Source organism: Cynoglossus semilaevis, chromosome 15, assembly GCF_000523025.1.
Source record: "Cynoglossus semilaevis isolate Cse_v1.0 chromosome 15, Cse_v1.0, whole genome shotgun sequence".
Lineage (NCBI taxonomy): Eukaryota > Metazoa > Chordata > Actinopteri > Pleuronectiformes > Cynoglossidae > Cynoglossus > Cynoglossus semilaevis.
The window spans coordinates 5,919,077-5,934,901 of record NC_024321.1 but is presented as its reverse complement, the minus strand read 5'-3'; the positions used below and the strand labels follow the sequence as shown (position 1 = coordinate 5,934,901).

General features: G+C 36.6%; 3 protein-coding genes across 20 annotated transcripts in view; all 3 read right to left on the bottom strand.

The window, feature by feature from the left end:
- Positions 1–7: 7 nt before the first annotated feature.
- LOC103390677 (coiled-coil domain-containing protein 69-like) lies at positions 8–4,847 on the bottom strand. 4 transcript variants are annotated; one of them, XR_003052094.1, is made up of 7 exons: positions 3,851–4,847; positions 3,534–3,644; positions 2,983–3,102; positions 2,804–2,901; positions 1,572–1,614; positions 1,251–1,405; positions 8–267 (listed from the first exon to the last, which is right to left on the bottom strand). XR_003052094.1 is itself a non-coding variant. In XM_025063466.1 (6 exons), exons 3-6 carry the CDS (start codon positions 3,082–3,084, stop codon positions 1,307–1,309), a joined length of 342 nt encoding a protein of 113 aa, XP_024919234.1. In that variant the 5' UTR covers positions 3,085–3,102; positions 3,534–3,738; positions 3,851–4,847; the 3' UTR covers positions 8–1,306. The 4 variants fall into 4 exon arrangements, 3 of the variants coding, with proteins under 3 accessions (XP_024919234.1, XP_024919235.1, XP_008324834.1); XM_025063466.1 differs by having other exon boundaries at positions 8–1,405; positions 3,534–3,738; XM_025063467.1 differs by having other exon boundaries at positions 8–1,405; positions 1,568–1,614.
- Positions 4,848–5,816: 969 nt separating this feature from the next.
- On the bottom strand, positions 5,817–7,051 carry fgfbp1a (fibroblast growth factor binding protein 1a). Its single transcript, XM_025063280.1, has one exon. The coding sequence runs from the start codon at positions 6,569–6,571 to the stop codon at positions 5,966–5,968; it is 606 nt and encodes a 201-aa protein (XP_024919048.1). The 5' UTR covers positions 6,572–7,051; the 3' UTR covers positions 5,817–5,965.
- Positions 7,052–7,170: 119 nt separating this feature from the next.
- The window catches only part of prom1a (prominin 1a), a 53,613-nt gene continuing 44,958 nt past the window's right edge, over positions 7,171–15,825 (bottom strand). For 5 of the 15 annotated variants that reach the window (XM_017039406.2, XM_017039407.2, XM_017039409.2 and 2 more), the window contains 11 exons: positions 15,597–15,650; positions 15,428–15,508; positions 15,274–15,342; positions 14,658–14,747; positions 14,238–14,353; positions 12,949–12,972; positions 12,482–12,550; positions 11,618–11,668; positions 10,956–11,046; positions 9,696–9,721; positions 7,171–8,630 (listed from right to left, as the gene is read on the bottom strand). In XM_017039406.2, the coding sequence (XP_016894895.1) occupies positions 10,977–11,046; positions 11,618–11,668; positions 12,482–12,550; positions 12,949–12,972; positions 14,238–14,353; positions 14,658–14,747; positions 15,274–15,342; positions 15,428–15,508; positions 15,597–15,650 (624 nt within the window). In that variant the 3' untranslated portion in view covers positions 7,171–8,630; positions 9,696–9,721; positions 10,956–10,976. Of the gene's footprint in view, positions 8,631–9,695; positions 9,722–10,955; positions 11,047–11,617; positions 11,669–12,481; positions 13,304–14,233; positions 14,354–14,657; positions 14,748–15,273; positions 15,343–15,427; positions 15,509–15,596; positions 15,651–15,825 lie in introns of those variants that run through there. The other 10 variants (XM_017039415.2, XM_017039417.2, XM_017039418.2 and 7 more) reach the window with 7 other exon arrangements.

The window sequence follows — 15,825 nt, the reverse complement described above, 5'->3', positions numbered from 1 at the left end:
TTGTGTTTAAAAGTCCAAAAAGTTTATTATTTGCTCAAATATCTGGAAATTAATGCACACAATGGTCAGACAAGTTTCTTTTACTGAAAGGTTTACAACACATCAAATACAGCTCAAGTTACACAATGATTGCACTACATACCTAAGTCAAGAATGAACTAAAAAATACATTAATGACAATAGCAATTCAAAAGTAAAAAAAATACACAATTCAGTAAAACACACAAGCTCTGCTTCATATAAAGTTTCTTCTTCTCCACTGCACGTCTGTTAATGACAATAGCATAGCAAACAAATGCTTAGCTTTTACATAACTAAAAAAAAACTAAGTCAAAAAAACCTAAGTTAAAAAAAAATTACACAATTCAGTAAAACACTCATAAGTCCAGCAAACAAGTGAGCTACTTCAAATAAAGTTGCTCCTTCACTCTAAAGCTGCTGTGTCCACAAGCCTAACACTTTAGGCCTCCACCTCATGTGTACATCTTCTCCTCCATTGCATTTTTCTAGGATTTTTTCGCGATAGTACGACCATAGTCTTGCATATTTTTGGTGATATGTTCAGATATAATGTTTTTTGGAATTTTTAGCACACATTATGCACTTGGAATTATGTTTTCGGGCATTAGCTATTTAAGGAATTAAGCATTTTAAGATGAATTTATAAATAAAAAAAGATTTCATGACTTATTTTCATCAAGCTTTTGTCACATATTTAAAATAAATAATAAACAAAACCAAAATTTTTGATTCTGTAAATGAAAATATTTTTCTTCCAAAAAACTTTTATTTAGAAATGTATTACTAAAGAATATTGCTATTGATCAGTGGTTGATCTACAAATAAAAAGATTTCAAGTTTCAATCTATCATAAGAACTTTTATTTTGAAGAAGTAAATTTTGAAAAATTCAGGAGAATTTTAAACACAGTTCAAACAATTGAAAATGGTTGTTGTTTGAAAAATAAAAAACATGCATTTTTCTGAATTAAAGGTTATACCTACATATTTTAGGGGAAATTACTGCCTTTATATTCATTTTTTGTAAAGAATTATTTTGAGACAACTGGACGTGGTAGGTTTTTTAGAGACGTTTCACCTCTAATCCAAGAGGCTCAGTTTTGACTGATTACTGTAACTATTTTTTGATTTAATTACCTGGATGACAGAGAACCTACACAGACATGTCTCAAATAAGTGTATTTTGTTGAATTGTTTTAGAAAATAATTTTCTTTGGATTTGTAACTTACTTGTGTGTTACAGTGTCTCTGTGTCCAACTCCCCAACTTGTCAGACAGAGAGGACATCATCCTGGACATGTTTTCCCGTAAGATGTTTTTGGTTCCACATCTGCCTCAATGCGACGGCGGTGTGAAGCCAAAAAGGAGGACAATGCTCTCCAGGTCTGCATCATTGAAAAAAAAATACTGTTAAACAAAATGTAAATTACAACTAATTGTTAAAGACATGGACATACTCGCATGCATTGAGCGCTAAAAAGAAACAACTGATAATTGGCCTTAATTATACATTTTTAATGATTAATCAAGAAAAAAAAATCACGTACTTACTGTAGGTACGTCAGGCAAAAACAAATAGCTGGATTCAGTCCAACTGCAAAAAAGGTAAAATACAGTTTTTCACAAGTTTTTTACAAGTTCACTCATACACCATGGAATCTCTCTCTTATACAAACTGGTGGTAAGGATGAGTCCAAGTACTTGTGAAAAAAGAGAAAAAAATCAAAACACTGACTTTTTTTTTTTTGGCAAATTAATTCATAAAATGTTTTGGTAAAGGTAGAAAAACCTACACAAAAATGAACTTTTATATTTTTAACAAGTAACAGACATCAAGTTGTGGAGCTTTTGAAAGGCATCGCCCACAAAGTGATTGTTGTTCTGCTGCAGTTTTTTCTTCTCTCTTAATAAGATCTTAATAAAATTTCTAAAATAATCTTCCAACGTTGTTATATTACTGATAGCAAACTGTTAAAGGCTCAATAAGTCAAATTTATCACTAGCGTATCATATTACAGTTCGCTTATAACACGTTTAATCTTTTTAAATGTGGTTATGTGAAGACTAGAATCTGCACCGCAAGCCCCCTGCTGGTAGAAACAATAAGCCCGCAGAAATTCGTTAAAATTATTAAAAAGGAGTCTGCCAGGCAATTTAGGTTATTTCAAGTGTACATTATATTCATAAAACTTGTTTTCCTCCAAAATGTAACTCTCCATTTTAAGCACATCAATAGACTAAAATTTACTCAAGTGTATTGCTACTTTAGGTGGTGGGTTTGTGTCACTGATAAAATACTGAGAGAAAGATTTCAAACACTGCAGTGCCAAAGCACAATTGTAGCCACTCATGCAAGCTCAAATGAAACACCAATTCCTGTGACATCCTTCAAACTATACATTTTTATGGCATAGTAGATTTTTGCTCTGATCGTGAGTTTGAGAAGGGCTGGTATAAATTAACACTTCAACTTAAACGTGATCCGTCCCTTTAAGCTAGTCAGACTCTGTCCAGTGTGAAGGCCTCAATGAGTCCAGAACTGTGTTCAGTGGTAAAAACCCACAGCATTAATAAGAGAATATAGGTCCAGAGTTTTTAAACCTGCAATGTGATGATGCCCCTTAATAGTCGTCACTTTAACTTGTGGCTTTGACCCAGTGTGAGTGAACAGGGTCAGGGTGGATCACATAGGATCCAATGGCACTGCCCAGAGTCACCGTGGGGCAATCTCCTGCATCATAGCAGGCAAGTAGAGGGTCAGACACGAGTCTTACGACACTTACTGTATCGGTGTCTGGCAGTTATCGATGCGGACTCTCAGATCCTCACTCTGCTGTAGGATGTGAATACTGTGATCCTCCAGAGACAAATTCTTCTCCACCTGGGACACAGAAACATCATACAGTGAAGAACAACAGTGGCAATGCACCCAACATAAAACTATTTAGTGCCAGTGATTTACCAGCACATCCATCTGCTGCAGCTTCTTGATCTGCTCCTGCACTTGTTCACTCTTCATCTCGATGACAAACAGAAGTGACTCTTGCTCACACTCCAAGAACATACCTGGGCTTCCATGTGTCTTCTCACCGTGTGTTAGAAAAGAAGACTTAGGGGTCACCGTGGGACAAAAACGTATAATCTTTTATGTTGTAATGTTGTATAAACTAAATATACACACAAACTTTAACAGACTTCAACTGGACATTGCATACTAGTGGTGTTGACTTAATAAGATCTCAGACACACACACAGAAATGGACATAGCTAAGTATTTCTATTATAAGGCAAATGAGTGTATTTTTAACCATTTTTGAGAAACTTTTATTCTCAAAGATTTGTTCAGGAACTTATTGGTATAGTATATTACTGTGATCAAACGTCGACGTACCAAAAAAGTATATTTTTTCATAATCATTCAGTCATTCAGTAAATTTCACATAATCACAGGTCTATTGGTTCTAAGATACAGTAAGTCTAAATATAATATATGGATAAGAAACATAAATATACCTGAGAAGGGCAACCTGCCTTTTTAAAGATGCTCTTCAAAGAAAGTCTGCTTTTGCTTTTCACCTTAGCTGTCCTGTATACTTGTCATGCTTGACCAGGTCCAGTCAACATCTGCCAGAGAACAAGAGAGGGAAGGAGAAACACAATCCTTCTGATCAGCTCAGGTCCCTTAGCTAGGATCCAACTTCTCCACACTCAGTTAACTCTGGGAATTAACCAAATCAAATTTAAATATCAGTGTGAATCACAACTTTATTTTATTTGGTAGATCAATATTTCAAGAAAATGGATAACAAGATAAATAACAAAGACTACACCTTGGACCTTGACCCGAGTGACTGTAGTCCTTGTTGGTCTGTGGCTGACGAGGATGCTGCCTATTATGTCTGTAACCCAATCGCTTCAACGTCCTCCGGGTGGTTCTGAGAGAGATGGGCGTCTCTGGTCCGCTGCTGTTGCACAGAGCTTGGATCTCATCCGTCGTAGCCTGGATGTTAACCTCTACCACCTTCTCCATCATTCTCTCTCCACTCTCACCCACAAGACGTTTTCTGCCGCCGGTCCCCCGCTGACTGCACGTCTTATGACTTTCATGCCATTCAAGGTAAACCCGAGAGACGGCGGTTTTGGAAAATCGTAAAATCTGCACAGTCTGTGAGAGGCTGCAGCCGGCGTTGCGGACTCTCACTATCGTCCCCCGTTCAAACTTATCCGTGACTTCTCCATGAATCACAGTTGCAAACTATCCTGGCGTCTGTTCATGTTTGTAGTGTGGTGTTGTCTTCTTCTTTTCCACTTAAACCAACCTAGAAGTCTGCATTAAGGAACATCACTGCCACCTACTGCGTCAAGTGTACAATTTACCGTGTTCTACATTTAAATCAAGTTTTAAACAAGATTTTATTGTATTTCATTATCGACATATCATATATCCAATATATGTACTCTATAGCAAAGTGGGCCGGGTTTGGGCATTAAAATTGGGAGTAAACAGGTGTTTCTGTGGTATTTTAATACATTTACAGGCAACATTTAACTGAGTTTAAATAGAGCTTGGTGTAACAGAGTGTCACATCTGTCTTCAGAAACAGCTGTTTTTAAGTCTTTGTTTTTGTAAGAGTCCACGCCACGTGTTAAACTCAAGGTCCGTGGGCCAAATGTGGCCCGCCAAGTCATTTTGTGTGGCCCGTGGGTGCTTAAAAAGCATTTGCCTTATAATACAGTTAATGCTGCTGTTTTAATAAATTGATTATAAATTTATTACACAGCAATGTGCAATATTTGTAACTTTAATAAATAATAATCCATTTACTTTTATTTTCCAGGCAGTGCTCTACTTTCATCAAGGGCTTCCCTACATGGCACTAGAATGCGACCTGTTGAGAGTGTGATGGTGATGGATTTCAGCCACTGATGGGAATGCATTAGTTTTACAGCAGGAGACAAAGTGCAGATAGTCATCGAGAAACACGCAGACAGAGTTGTCCCCTCCAGGGCTTTTCCCAGAATGCCAATGTTTTCTGTCTGTTGTCTCTAAAAATATAGTCAGCATTATTAGATCAAGGTCAGAATTCTCCGAACTAATTTTTGAATTAGTCAACTCTCCACATGACTCTCATGTAAGTTAGTGAAGAAAAATATCCAAATAGTAAACTTCAATCTTCAAATCAAATAAATTATTTTTTCTCTTCTTTAAACTAAAGATTTTCAATTACTGTGCATCTGCTACAGGAATGTTTTTTTTTTTAATTTCCAACTGAAAACAAACACTCTCTGAAGGCCCAAATACAGTATCTCTGAACTGAAATGAACTTTACCTCCAAAGCTACACTACTCACAGTATAAAATCCACAAACAAAAATCCCTCCCGCCTCTTAACTCTGATTTTCCAAGTTGAACATGTGATGATATTGAAACTGTGACAAGGCTTTGAAAGGCTTAGAGCCAAGGTATGCAGGCTAATGCTGCTAAACATCACATTCCCTCTGGTTAAATGACTGAGCCGTGCCTGGCGTTTTACATTCCTGCAAATTATTTTAGCAGTACGTAGTGCAGAGAAGATTAGATTTTCAAAAAAGGCAGATTATACTATACTATATAAAGCCTCATATGGAAATGTTTAACTTGATACGTGATATATATATATATATGAGTGTTATTAAAAAATAATAAATAAAAACAAAAACAAAAAAAGAAAATTTAAATCCAGATAAACAGAGCTAACAGCGAGCCAATATTCTAACAGAAAGCTAAATGTTAGCGAAGACTGCTGGGGATAGCCATAATAGCTTAAAATTAGCTAAGATAAATGAAATATATATACAGTATGTATACGTATATATATGTATAAATTGTATACACCGCTAAATGCTAGACATGAGATAAGATAGAAAGATAGCTGTGGATCAGTTGTTAAAAATATGTAAATTCTACTAACAGTCATTATCTTGCACCATGGTGAAGAAGAACAAGCAGAAACTGGACCAGGACTTGTTGCAATACTCCTCTGCCAGCTTCCTGTTGACAGGCTGACACGACCTGACAGTCGTAGCCGCAGGTGGAGCAGATGTGGTCGTCTGTGGATCGTACAATCTGAAATGAGCTTCTTTTTCCGCTCCTCTGCACATCCCAGCTTTGACCAGAGCTCTGTGGTTTTCACACAGACTCCTCTGTTTTTTCAGTGCTCTGGAAATCTGTTTCCAGTAGAGTCCGACGTTAGCAGCGTACTCTGTACACAGAAACGGCTTGCCTACGTATTCACAGCTGACACTTCTGCTGCGTCCTTTTTTGCACGTCACACTGAGGACGAGTAGATCCTGGCCTGCGGCGGCCCAGGTGCACTCAGATCTGTCTCTGGTCACAACTTTGCCCTTAACTTGCTGAGCAGAGGTGGATTTAGGCTGGCGGCTCAGCTTCTCACCTCTGTCCACACCTCGTCCATTTTGTCCATCAGCCTTATGGCTGCAGCCCAACATCAGCTCATAGGAAACACAGGCGAGAAGCAGGACGATGGTGGTGGTGTTGGTGGAAGAAGCCATTGAAAACAAAGAGGACTGGCTGGAGAGAGATGAAACAGAGTTAAGAAAATCTGGAATTATATCGTCTCTTTTCCTGTGTGTGCTTGTTGACTTTGGTGTGCCTCAGGGTTCAATTCTTGGAACTCTGCTGTTCTCTTATAAAGATCAAGATATTGATAACATGCTAAGAGGCAACTCAAATTAAATAAATACAAAATAGACCAGAACAACCACAATGTTACAAAATTGTAACAAAACAGATAAGAGTTAGTAAAACAACTTGTGATTTAAAATTCAGAACATGACAACAAAAGCTTAAAGTTCACTAGATAACTAGGAAAAAATAATCAACAGTCAGAGACAAGAATGACGATAATATAACATAATATAATATAATAAAGTTAGGACTCACCTGAAGCAGCGTAAACTTGCGTTCGTTCTCCTGGGAGTCACAGTCAGTCTGCTCTGCATGCTGCTGTAGCTGCTGCAGTATCAAGAACAGACCTCCCTACACCCCCCCCCCCCCCCAACAAACACCCTACAAAAAACCGCACACAGAGAAACACAAGCGTGCATGCTTGTACACACAAGGCGCGAAGTTGATTTGAGTAGAAGTTGATTTGAGTTTAGTCTTTGTTAAAAGTCTTTGTTAAAAACGATTGTGGGAAGATGAATTACACCAGCTTCTTGACTAGTTTCTTTTTAACGGTCAATTTTCTTTAACAAATAAGGCCATCGTTATTCATAGCTATTCTTTCACTGTTAGGCAATTCATGTATTTGTTTAAGCTTTTGCATTGGTTCTAATATTTTATAGTATTTAAAGTAACTATCAAAATTTTAGGTTTTAATTTGCTTGCAGCTATATTAGCAGTATTTTTTTGTAAGGATTTAGACAATTTCTATCTGTTTTTTGGTCAATTCTGCTTCATTGGGACCAAAGTTCTGCTCCCCATTGGAACTTCTCATCCCTTAAACAACAGGAACCACATTCATACGATTGATTCAACCATGATTTAATTATAACCATCTCACCAAAATCATTTCATCTGCAGTCCCTGAACTCCTCTCTCCTGTTACAGAACAAATCCCGATGTGACCAGAGTTGTGGACCTTTGTTCAGACTGATGAGGAATTTACTTCAACAATAATCCGTTGTGGCAGATTGAGCTGCTTCTGCTGCAGGACGGGTCAGATGACAGTGTTAAGATGACATTTAATATATCTGGGTCTTTTAAAGACACTTCACTCCACCATCTGCTGCAACAGTGAGTCGGCGTTTTTTTTTTCTTTTCGGAAAATTACGTTGCAATGTCCCTACGTTGCAAATAAGAAGTTGGCAAACTGAGGCAATAGTGACATCTTCAGGTCAAATTTAGGACGTTGCTATACACTAGAAAAATAACTTCTGCTTATTGGACTTCTTGTTTTTTTATATTGTTCTATTTTGTATTATTTGTTTTCTCCCTGTACCTCTTCCGGTATGGTATTGGCTGATCACTTTACAAATGATGACTGAGTTTGAGTTTTTTGTTTTGTTTTTCAACAAAACTGTTTTTAATACATTATGTTTTAGGTTAATTTGCACCATCTCTACTTTCTGTACATTTGTTTCTGCAGTTTCTGATGAACACGACGCATCAGTTTTAAAGTCCAAGAGCAAAAAAAAAGAAAGAAAGAAATTTTAGTTCTACGTAATTTTGTTCCACAACCTTTGTTTTCATTTCCTCTCAGCCACAGTCTGTTTGGAATACAAACAAATATATACATTAAAATGAACAGGCAACAAGTTTATTGTGGCGTTCACCCTCTAGTGTCTGAACTCATGTAAACGCAGACACAGCAGCTGTGTGTTTAAAAAAAAAGTGCAGGTGGAGTCTGGTTCAGTGTGCTCAGTTTTGGAGTTGTATGTCCTGCACAGAGACAGTTTCTTATTGATAGAGACAGAGGAAACTGAGCAGCAGGTCTTGTGAGTTTCTCATAGGTAGTGATCAGCCTGGTTGTGGGAAAAAAAAAAAAACTGCACAGGATTTTTAAGTCCAGTTTGAGTCCTCTGGTCCTTGGGATCGTGAAACACAGGCCTGGGGAGGCAACACAGTCTGTTCAGAAATAACCAGGTAAATGGTCTACTTGAATATCAATATCAAATACAGAAATTACAAAACAGTGAAGTTTTTAGTCATTTGTGATATCTAACTAGCTGGCTTACTAACCACCACTTCTATTTGTTCTAGTGGATAATGTTTTTTATTGAAAGACATGGATTCATCTTACTTGTGAATCTTCTCAGTCATCCAGGTCATCATAATAATCTCCAAAGCAGTTTTAACTGGACTCACCTCAGGTAAATTGAAGATGTTTCTCCTCTCATCCTAGAGGCTTCATCAGTTCTACTGTCCTGGTGGGGAGTTTCCAGGTATTTATCTATCCACCCCAAAGGGGCGTGTGGTGTCGAGTAAAGTGGCCATGGGCCCGAAACAATATGACCATTAAGTGGTCATGCATTGAGCCATACGTTTGGCTGTAATGGCTGTTTCATTTCTCCAATGTACAGGTCTGAGCATTCCTCATTGCACTGCACTGCATACACCACATTGCTCTGTTTGTGACTGGCAATCTTGTCCGTAGGGTGGACACGTTTCTGCCTCAGGTTGTTGCTGGGCTTGAAATGCACCGGGATCTGATGGGTGTTAAAGATCCTCCTGAGTTTCTCTGAAACTCCCGCCACAAATGGGATAACAATGTTGAATCCCATGACAATCCCACACCACACCCTGGTGTCAAGTAAAGTGGCCATGAGCCGAAACAATATGGCCTTTGGGGTGGAAAGATAAATACCTGGAAACTCCCCACCAGGACAGTAGAACTGATGAAGCCTCTAGGGTGAGAGGAGAAACGTCTTCAACTTACTTGAGGGAGTCCTGTTGCCTACTTTAAAACTGCTTTGGAGATTAATTCATCTTCTAAAAACTATTTCTAAAAATCTTTTTACTCTGACATTTTCTCTATAATATTGCAAATTTATACTGCTTGGATTCTGTTACTCAGAACAACAAATATTCCGAGCAACAACTCCAAAATGGGTTTGATTTCATTCAGCCAAGATTCAATGATCAGATTAAATGTAAAGAAAAAGGAAAACTTACAATATCACTTCCAGTTTTGGACGGCACTGAAAATAGAAAAAGAAAAAACATATTAGAGAAATACTAACAAGGTTTACCTTTTAAATATCCCATAAATAATTCAACACAAGCGAGTACAGAGAATTTTTTTCTTCTGAAACAGCCATGGGATCGATGGAGCTCCAGCAGAATTTTGAAATAAAAGACACAGGAGTGAAGTCGGTGATGCTTTCATCAGACTCTCTGGGAATTTTTCAAAGAAAAGATTGTTCCATTCTTTTCCATTAAGGATGGATTTCTGTTGCATCAGTCACACAAAATTCTGTGTGTTAACTATTGCATTTTATTCACAGTATGACTTATTTAAAACTTTTGTTACTTGGTGAAAAGCTTTAAACAAGCTGCGGCTTCAACTGGTTTCAAACCTAATAATATAATAAACTAATTTAAATATTTTTTATTTTAAGTTATTAGTTTTCTGTTTGGTGTCAGTCACTGAAAAAAACTATAAATTTTGAACTTTTTAAAAGAAAATGGAGAATTTTGTTAGTAAAAAAAAAAACAATAAAAATAATACATACATTTTAATGAATACAAAATAGGACCTATATTCAATACAATATGTTCTAGTAATACTATTTGGTATTGGGTAGCATTAAGTACTTAAAAATATTTTTAAAATATTACTGTCCCTAACCCTAAATATTATAAACAGCCAAACATGTCAATAATCGTTGGCATTGATAGGTAAGATAGGCCAGGTGTTGACTACGCACACATTTATAATGATAGGGATTTACACAAAGTAGAAAAAAATGTCTTAAGGCAGAAAATGACCTCCACAGCAACTTTGGAACCAAATGTTTTTGCACTAAGCATCTAAAAACTGAAATTGAAGAAGCACAAGCACAGCCGTTTGCCTACGATGTGCTGACTCATCAGTATATGCAGTCAGACATAAATATCAACATGACATTTACGGTTCGTTAGCACTTCTCACTATGTTGAGTTCCCTGCACTGTGAGCAGAAAGGACTAAAAAATAAAGCTGGAAAATAGTTTCAGAGAGAATTGAGTCAGAGGTGCTAAATAAGGGAATACAGGAAATAAAGCGAGAAAAATGAGAAGAGGCGAGTGAGACCAAAACGGTCTGACATCAGCAGCAGTGACATGTCAGCTGCATGAAGAAAAATTGTCAGAAAAAACAAAGGAAATGAGAGAAGGAAAAAACAAAAACTCCATTAAAGACAGAGAGCCTGTGTTATATTTAAAGTACAAATACCTTTAGGGAGCCAAGACTCTGTCACCAGTCAATGTGCCTCGGTGGAGCCGAGGCCCTCGGGAACCTGTTCATTGTGTCAAAGGGGGGAATGCTATTGGCACAAGAACACAGTTAAACACACATTAACAGGGGATACTGTGATCCAAACCAATAACAGCTAAAAAAAATGTTTCCTGTCAGTCAAAGAGGAAGAAGCAGGTAAAGAGGCAGAGCAGAACAGCAGCACCGAGGATATCTGGAAATAAAGAGTAGGTTCAATGACCAAATATCAAACTTTTTAAATAAATTAGCAACAGTTGTTTATTATGGTTTTGTTAAAAAAATCTAGAAAAAATTTACCAAACTGTCTGAATAATCCAAAGGTTTGTGATAATTTTTCACAGTACAAAAATACAATGCTAATGATTTTAAAAAGCAAAAGCTTATTAAAAATGTTGAGCTCTACAGATAGTCTTCCCCAGTTAATGCCTCTATGACTGCCCGTGGCTTCACTGTTTTGCTCTCTCTCCTTGCCCTTAGTTACAGCGGGTTGATTGGTCAAATGCACAGCCCTTTTAAATGCAAAATAAAACAACACAACATGCAGTTAGTGTGTTGAATTAAGGAAGAAAATGAAAAACAGCGGGATTCCACAGCATCACACCAAAGCTCGACATGCTTGCCTCTCTCTGAACAAAATGATCAGGTGCACATTCATCGGACTTTGGCTGACGCTACAGACGAGAGAAAACAGGAGTTGTTTCTTAATATTCCCACAACCATTCCACACTGTGCACAGGACATGCAGTAAACATGCAGTAAGTTTGGTGGAACTACTCCATTTCCTCATTAATACACACATTGATATTTTCCGATACACCAACAGACTTTGTGGCAGCACGATTGTTACCTGGAAAATGTTGATTAATCACAATTAATCAAGACTAATTAATAGTAACCCGGTGATTAATCAGATTAACATTTGTCATTTGTCAGCACTAGATTTTTTTTTTCTAATTTGCCACAATAGCGTTTTAGTGTCCATGTTGTGTTTGAACCTTTAGCTCTGCATGCAAAACGTAGATTACATCCCTAGAGCCACGCGTTGCCAACACATGATGTGCAAAGAAATGTATTTCCTCCACAGAAATCCCAGCAAGCAATTGCATATGTGGTGTATATTCTGGCCACAAGTAGTAATCAGAAGTATTCATAATGAAGGCTATGACCCAAACACCTTCACAAAGATTCTGGCAATAGTGGAGCAGACATTCTTGTCTGAACAACTTTTTCCTACCCAACATGCTTTGTAGCCCATCTATTGGCCATCACATGTGGAAAAAAGAGCCCTTCTGATTGGTTGAACCAGAACAGGTTGACTTATCCACTTTAATGGTGGGTCTCATTTAAGATACAGGATATGACTCGGCAAAAAGTTGTGATCCAAACTTTGTACTCATACCCATAAACACCTATATTTGTGACAAGCTTGCTGGGATTTCTGTACTTTTTCTACATAAACATAATAAATATATTTAAAAATTTACCTGGGCATCATTGGATTTGGGATACCTTGTGTATGCTCCCTATGATAACCATTATTACCAATTTCCATACTGAAAATAAAATATTGTATACAAAAAAAATGGATGAAAACAGTGAAATGGAAAACAATGCAGGTGAGAAAAATACTGAAATATGAGTGGTTAAATTTGGCAACAATGTTAGTATAGATACAGTATAAACCACAGTAACATATGTACACTACAGTATACAAAAACATTTGGACCTCTGTTATAAGTTAACGATTGCACGAGCCCTTCCTGTACAGTAATTAAGGGGCACTTTATCAAAGGTAGCACACAACGAGAAGCCATGTCATCCACCCATAGAAGCTCAAAGAGTTAAACCAGCACCAAGACTTTAGTTGAAGGTTTTGGGAATATGTACAGGATTCAGAAAGAGCAGTCAAACGGAGGTGCAGAAGGAGAGGAAGGTGGGAAAATTGTCTTACGTTTTCATGGGAATTGTCTCAGTGCTACAGAGATACACAAAACAACAAGATAACAATCAAGTTACTGGGATTGCACCAGAAAGGTCCCCCATAGACCAGCAGATAATGATCAGAAGCCACTGTTAATTTGACATGATGAGTGCAGACAGAGTCCAGGCCCAAGATATTCATGATCGTACAAATGCGTTGCACTGTTTTTCTTTTTATGTTTTTTTTTTTTTAATAAAGTGCAAAGTGCTTGACAAAAAGAAATGAAACAGAAACAATGAAAGTGAGAAAAATGAGGGATGTGAACGATGGAACTAGTAAAAATGGTTATCACAAAGTAAAATGCCAAGTCCCAGAAACAGAGGAACTAAAAAGAAGAGAGAAAAGGTTGGAAAAAAATATATCAAAAACACAAGTAGTTAGAAGAGTTATTAATTGACCAGTGTCCAAATGTTTTTGCCACATTTATTTTCTAATTAAAAAAATATTATTTTGACCTTAAGTTCTCCACAGGCTAGCTGTTAGTTAACACTTGTCAAACGTTAGCTACAAAAAATAACTGTTGCCTTTTTGTGTTGAAGGAATGTTTTGTTTATGAAAATATTTTTGTTTAGCTTTAAGCAATTTCCGAATCCTTGCCAACATTCACCAAATGTCAGGTCTATTTTTCAATTTGTTTAATTTCCTAGTTTTCTTAAGGCAAAAGAGAAATCATCTTTGTCACATAGCTCTTAGCTCTACCTTTTGCCCAACTTTCTTCATTTTTTAAAATTAATTACTTTTTTATTACAAAAGTTAATATATGTTCTAGAAAACCAGCTCGAGTAACTTTTAGAAATTCTTGCTTATTTTTTTTAAAATACATTTTCAGCAGGTTATGTGCTAATCTTTGGGTTATCATCCAGCCACATTGCTTTAAGGGCACAAAAAGCTCATATATTTGAATAATCTTAATTTAATATTGAGTGACTTGGATTCATTTCCATTCATAATTAAACACATGATACTTTGGGCTTCCATGTACAGTCACATTTGCTTAAACTTTCAAACTGCTTCAGAGTGAAAGGCCCGATTCTGGTAAATTAATTTTAACGTTATTTACCAAGTCATTGAGAGAAAGTGTCTTATAACCATATGTGCATGCTCTACACACAAGAACACATAATTTTGTGTCATTATGGCTTGTTGTCCTAAATTAGGTCTTCTATAAAATCTTGCTATCCATTAATTTAAAAAATACTTTGGCTCTGCCAATAATAAAAAAAAAAGGCAATAGAATAACAACAACAACGACTACTCACTCGTCGTAAACATCCTCCGTGTCCATCCTGCGGTAGTATTTGGCCAGTTTCACTGCCAGGATGATGCTCGGCAGCAGGAAGAGTGTGCTGCAGCCCAGACCCATCCAAAAGGCATTCTGTACAAAAGTGGAAGAATTGCTGTAGTCTGCCTGGATACGAACCACTGACACTTTTTTATTTTTTCAGTCGGGGCTAGACTCATGGGCTAAATGTGACTCCCAACATGACATGACATTTGGTCATGTTTTCCATGTGTACAAGAATAGTGTGTTTATAGTGTATGTGTTATTAAAAATCATATATGAAAATAATTTACAAAATAAGGCAGCAGTAGACTGACAGATTGTTCTTCCCATGAAATGAGAAAATATTTCAAACTACAATATACTGTATATTATTTTTCTTAAAATCAAGCATTACCATAGAGTCCACCAGGAAACTACAAGTCATGATTTCTGCAGTGTCCACTATGTTGCTAAATGGTTTGCATGGTGCAACCTCCAGAGCAATCTAAAGAAGAAAGAAAAGACAGGAGCACATCACATATAAAAAAAATAAAATGTGAATTGTGTCACAACAACCAAAAATAATTAGTGTATAACATTTTAACTGTGCACAATCATTTTTGTGCCTGACTAGTCAAAACAATAGTTAAAAACAAAAATTACCACAGGGATCTTTAAGAGTAAAAACAGATATTGGAATGTTTACAAAATTATCAGACAAGTTTTAGGTTAGCCAAGGGAAAGTTAAATAGTATCACCTGAAAATAAAAGTAGTCTGAAGCGTTTCATCTAAAAACTAGCTAAGAGTTAGCCAGTACATTAACATGCATTGGTAATTTTCGCCACTAGATAAAAGACAGAAACACCTCAAAATTGACTAAGATGTTTTTTAAAACTTAAAAAATAGCTTCATGAAACCTTGAGCCTTCTACACCTTTGCAACAAAATTTACAAATTTATCTTTAACTTCAAATTCAAAGCAAAATGAACCAAAACTGGGGCAAAAAAATTAAGCATTTAAGAACGCTCACAGATTCTTTGATCCAGTCGATGTACTGATTGAAGTAACCAACGATGGTGGCTGAGTATTTGTTCGTTTCCTGGAAAATGATTGTGATAACATAATGAGTTTCACTGAACATTCAAAACACGCTCATGTTAATAAAAACCTATAATAACCATTACCTGATTGGTTAAATGTGTGGAATTCACAGAGATGAGATACTGTGCTGCTTCAACTGCATCCAGAACAGCCACAAGTTTGTTCTGCAGGGACACAGGTAGTGATTTAATTGTTAATCCTGAGGTTAAATGTAATCCTTAGTGTTAAAATAGAGTGAAGATTAATTCTTACAGGCAGATCTGAGGCAGTTCTTTCCAAAAACCTCATACTTTGGTTTAATGCACTCTGAAAAAGAACAACAACGTGTTAAAGTGACATAACATGAAGAGACCACAATGTGTTTAAAATCACAGACATGCAGGAGTGAATAGAATATGGTAAAAACTACAACATGATGAAGATGCTGTTTACGTGATTGATTATAGAAAGTTTCAAAAACAATCACAGATATATACATATA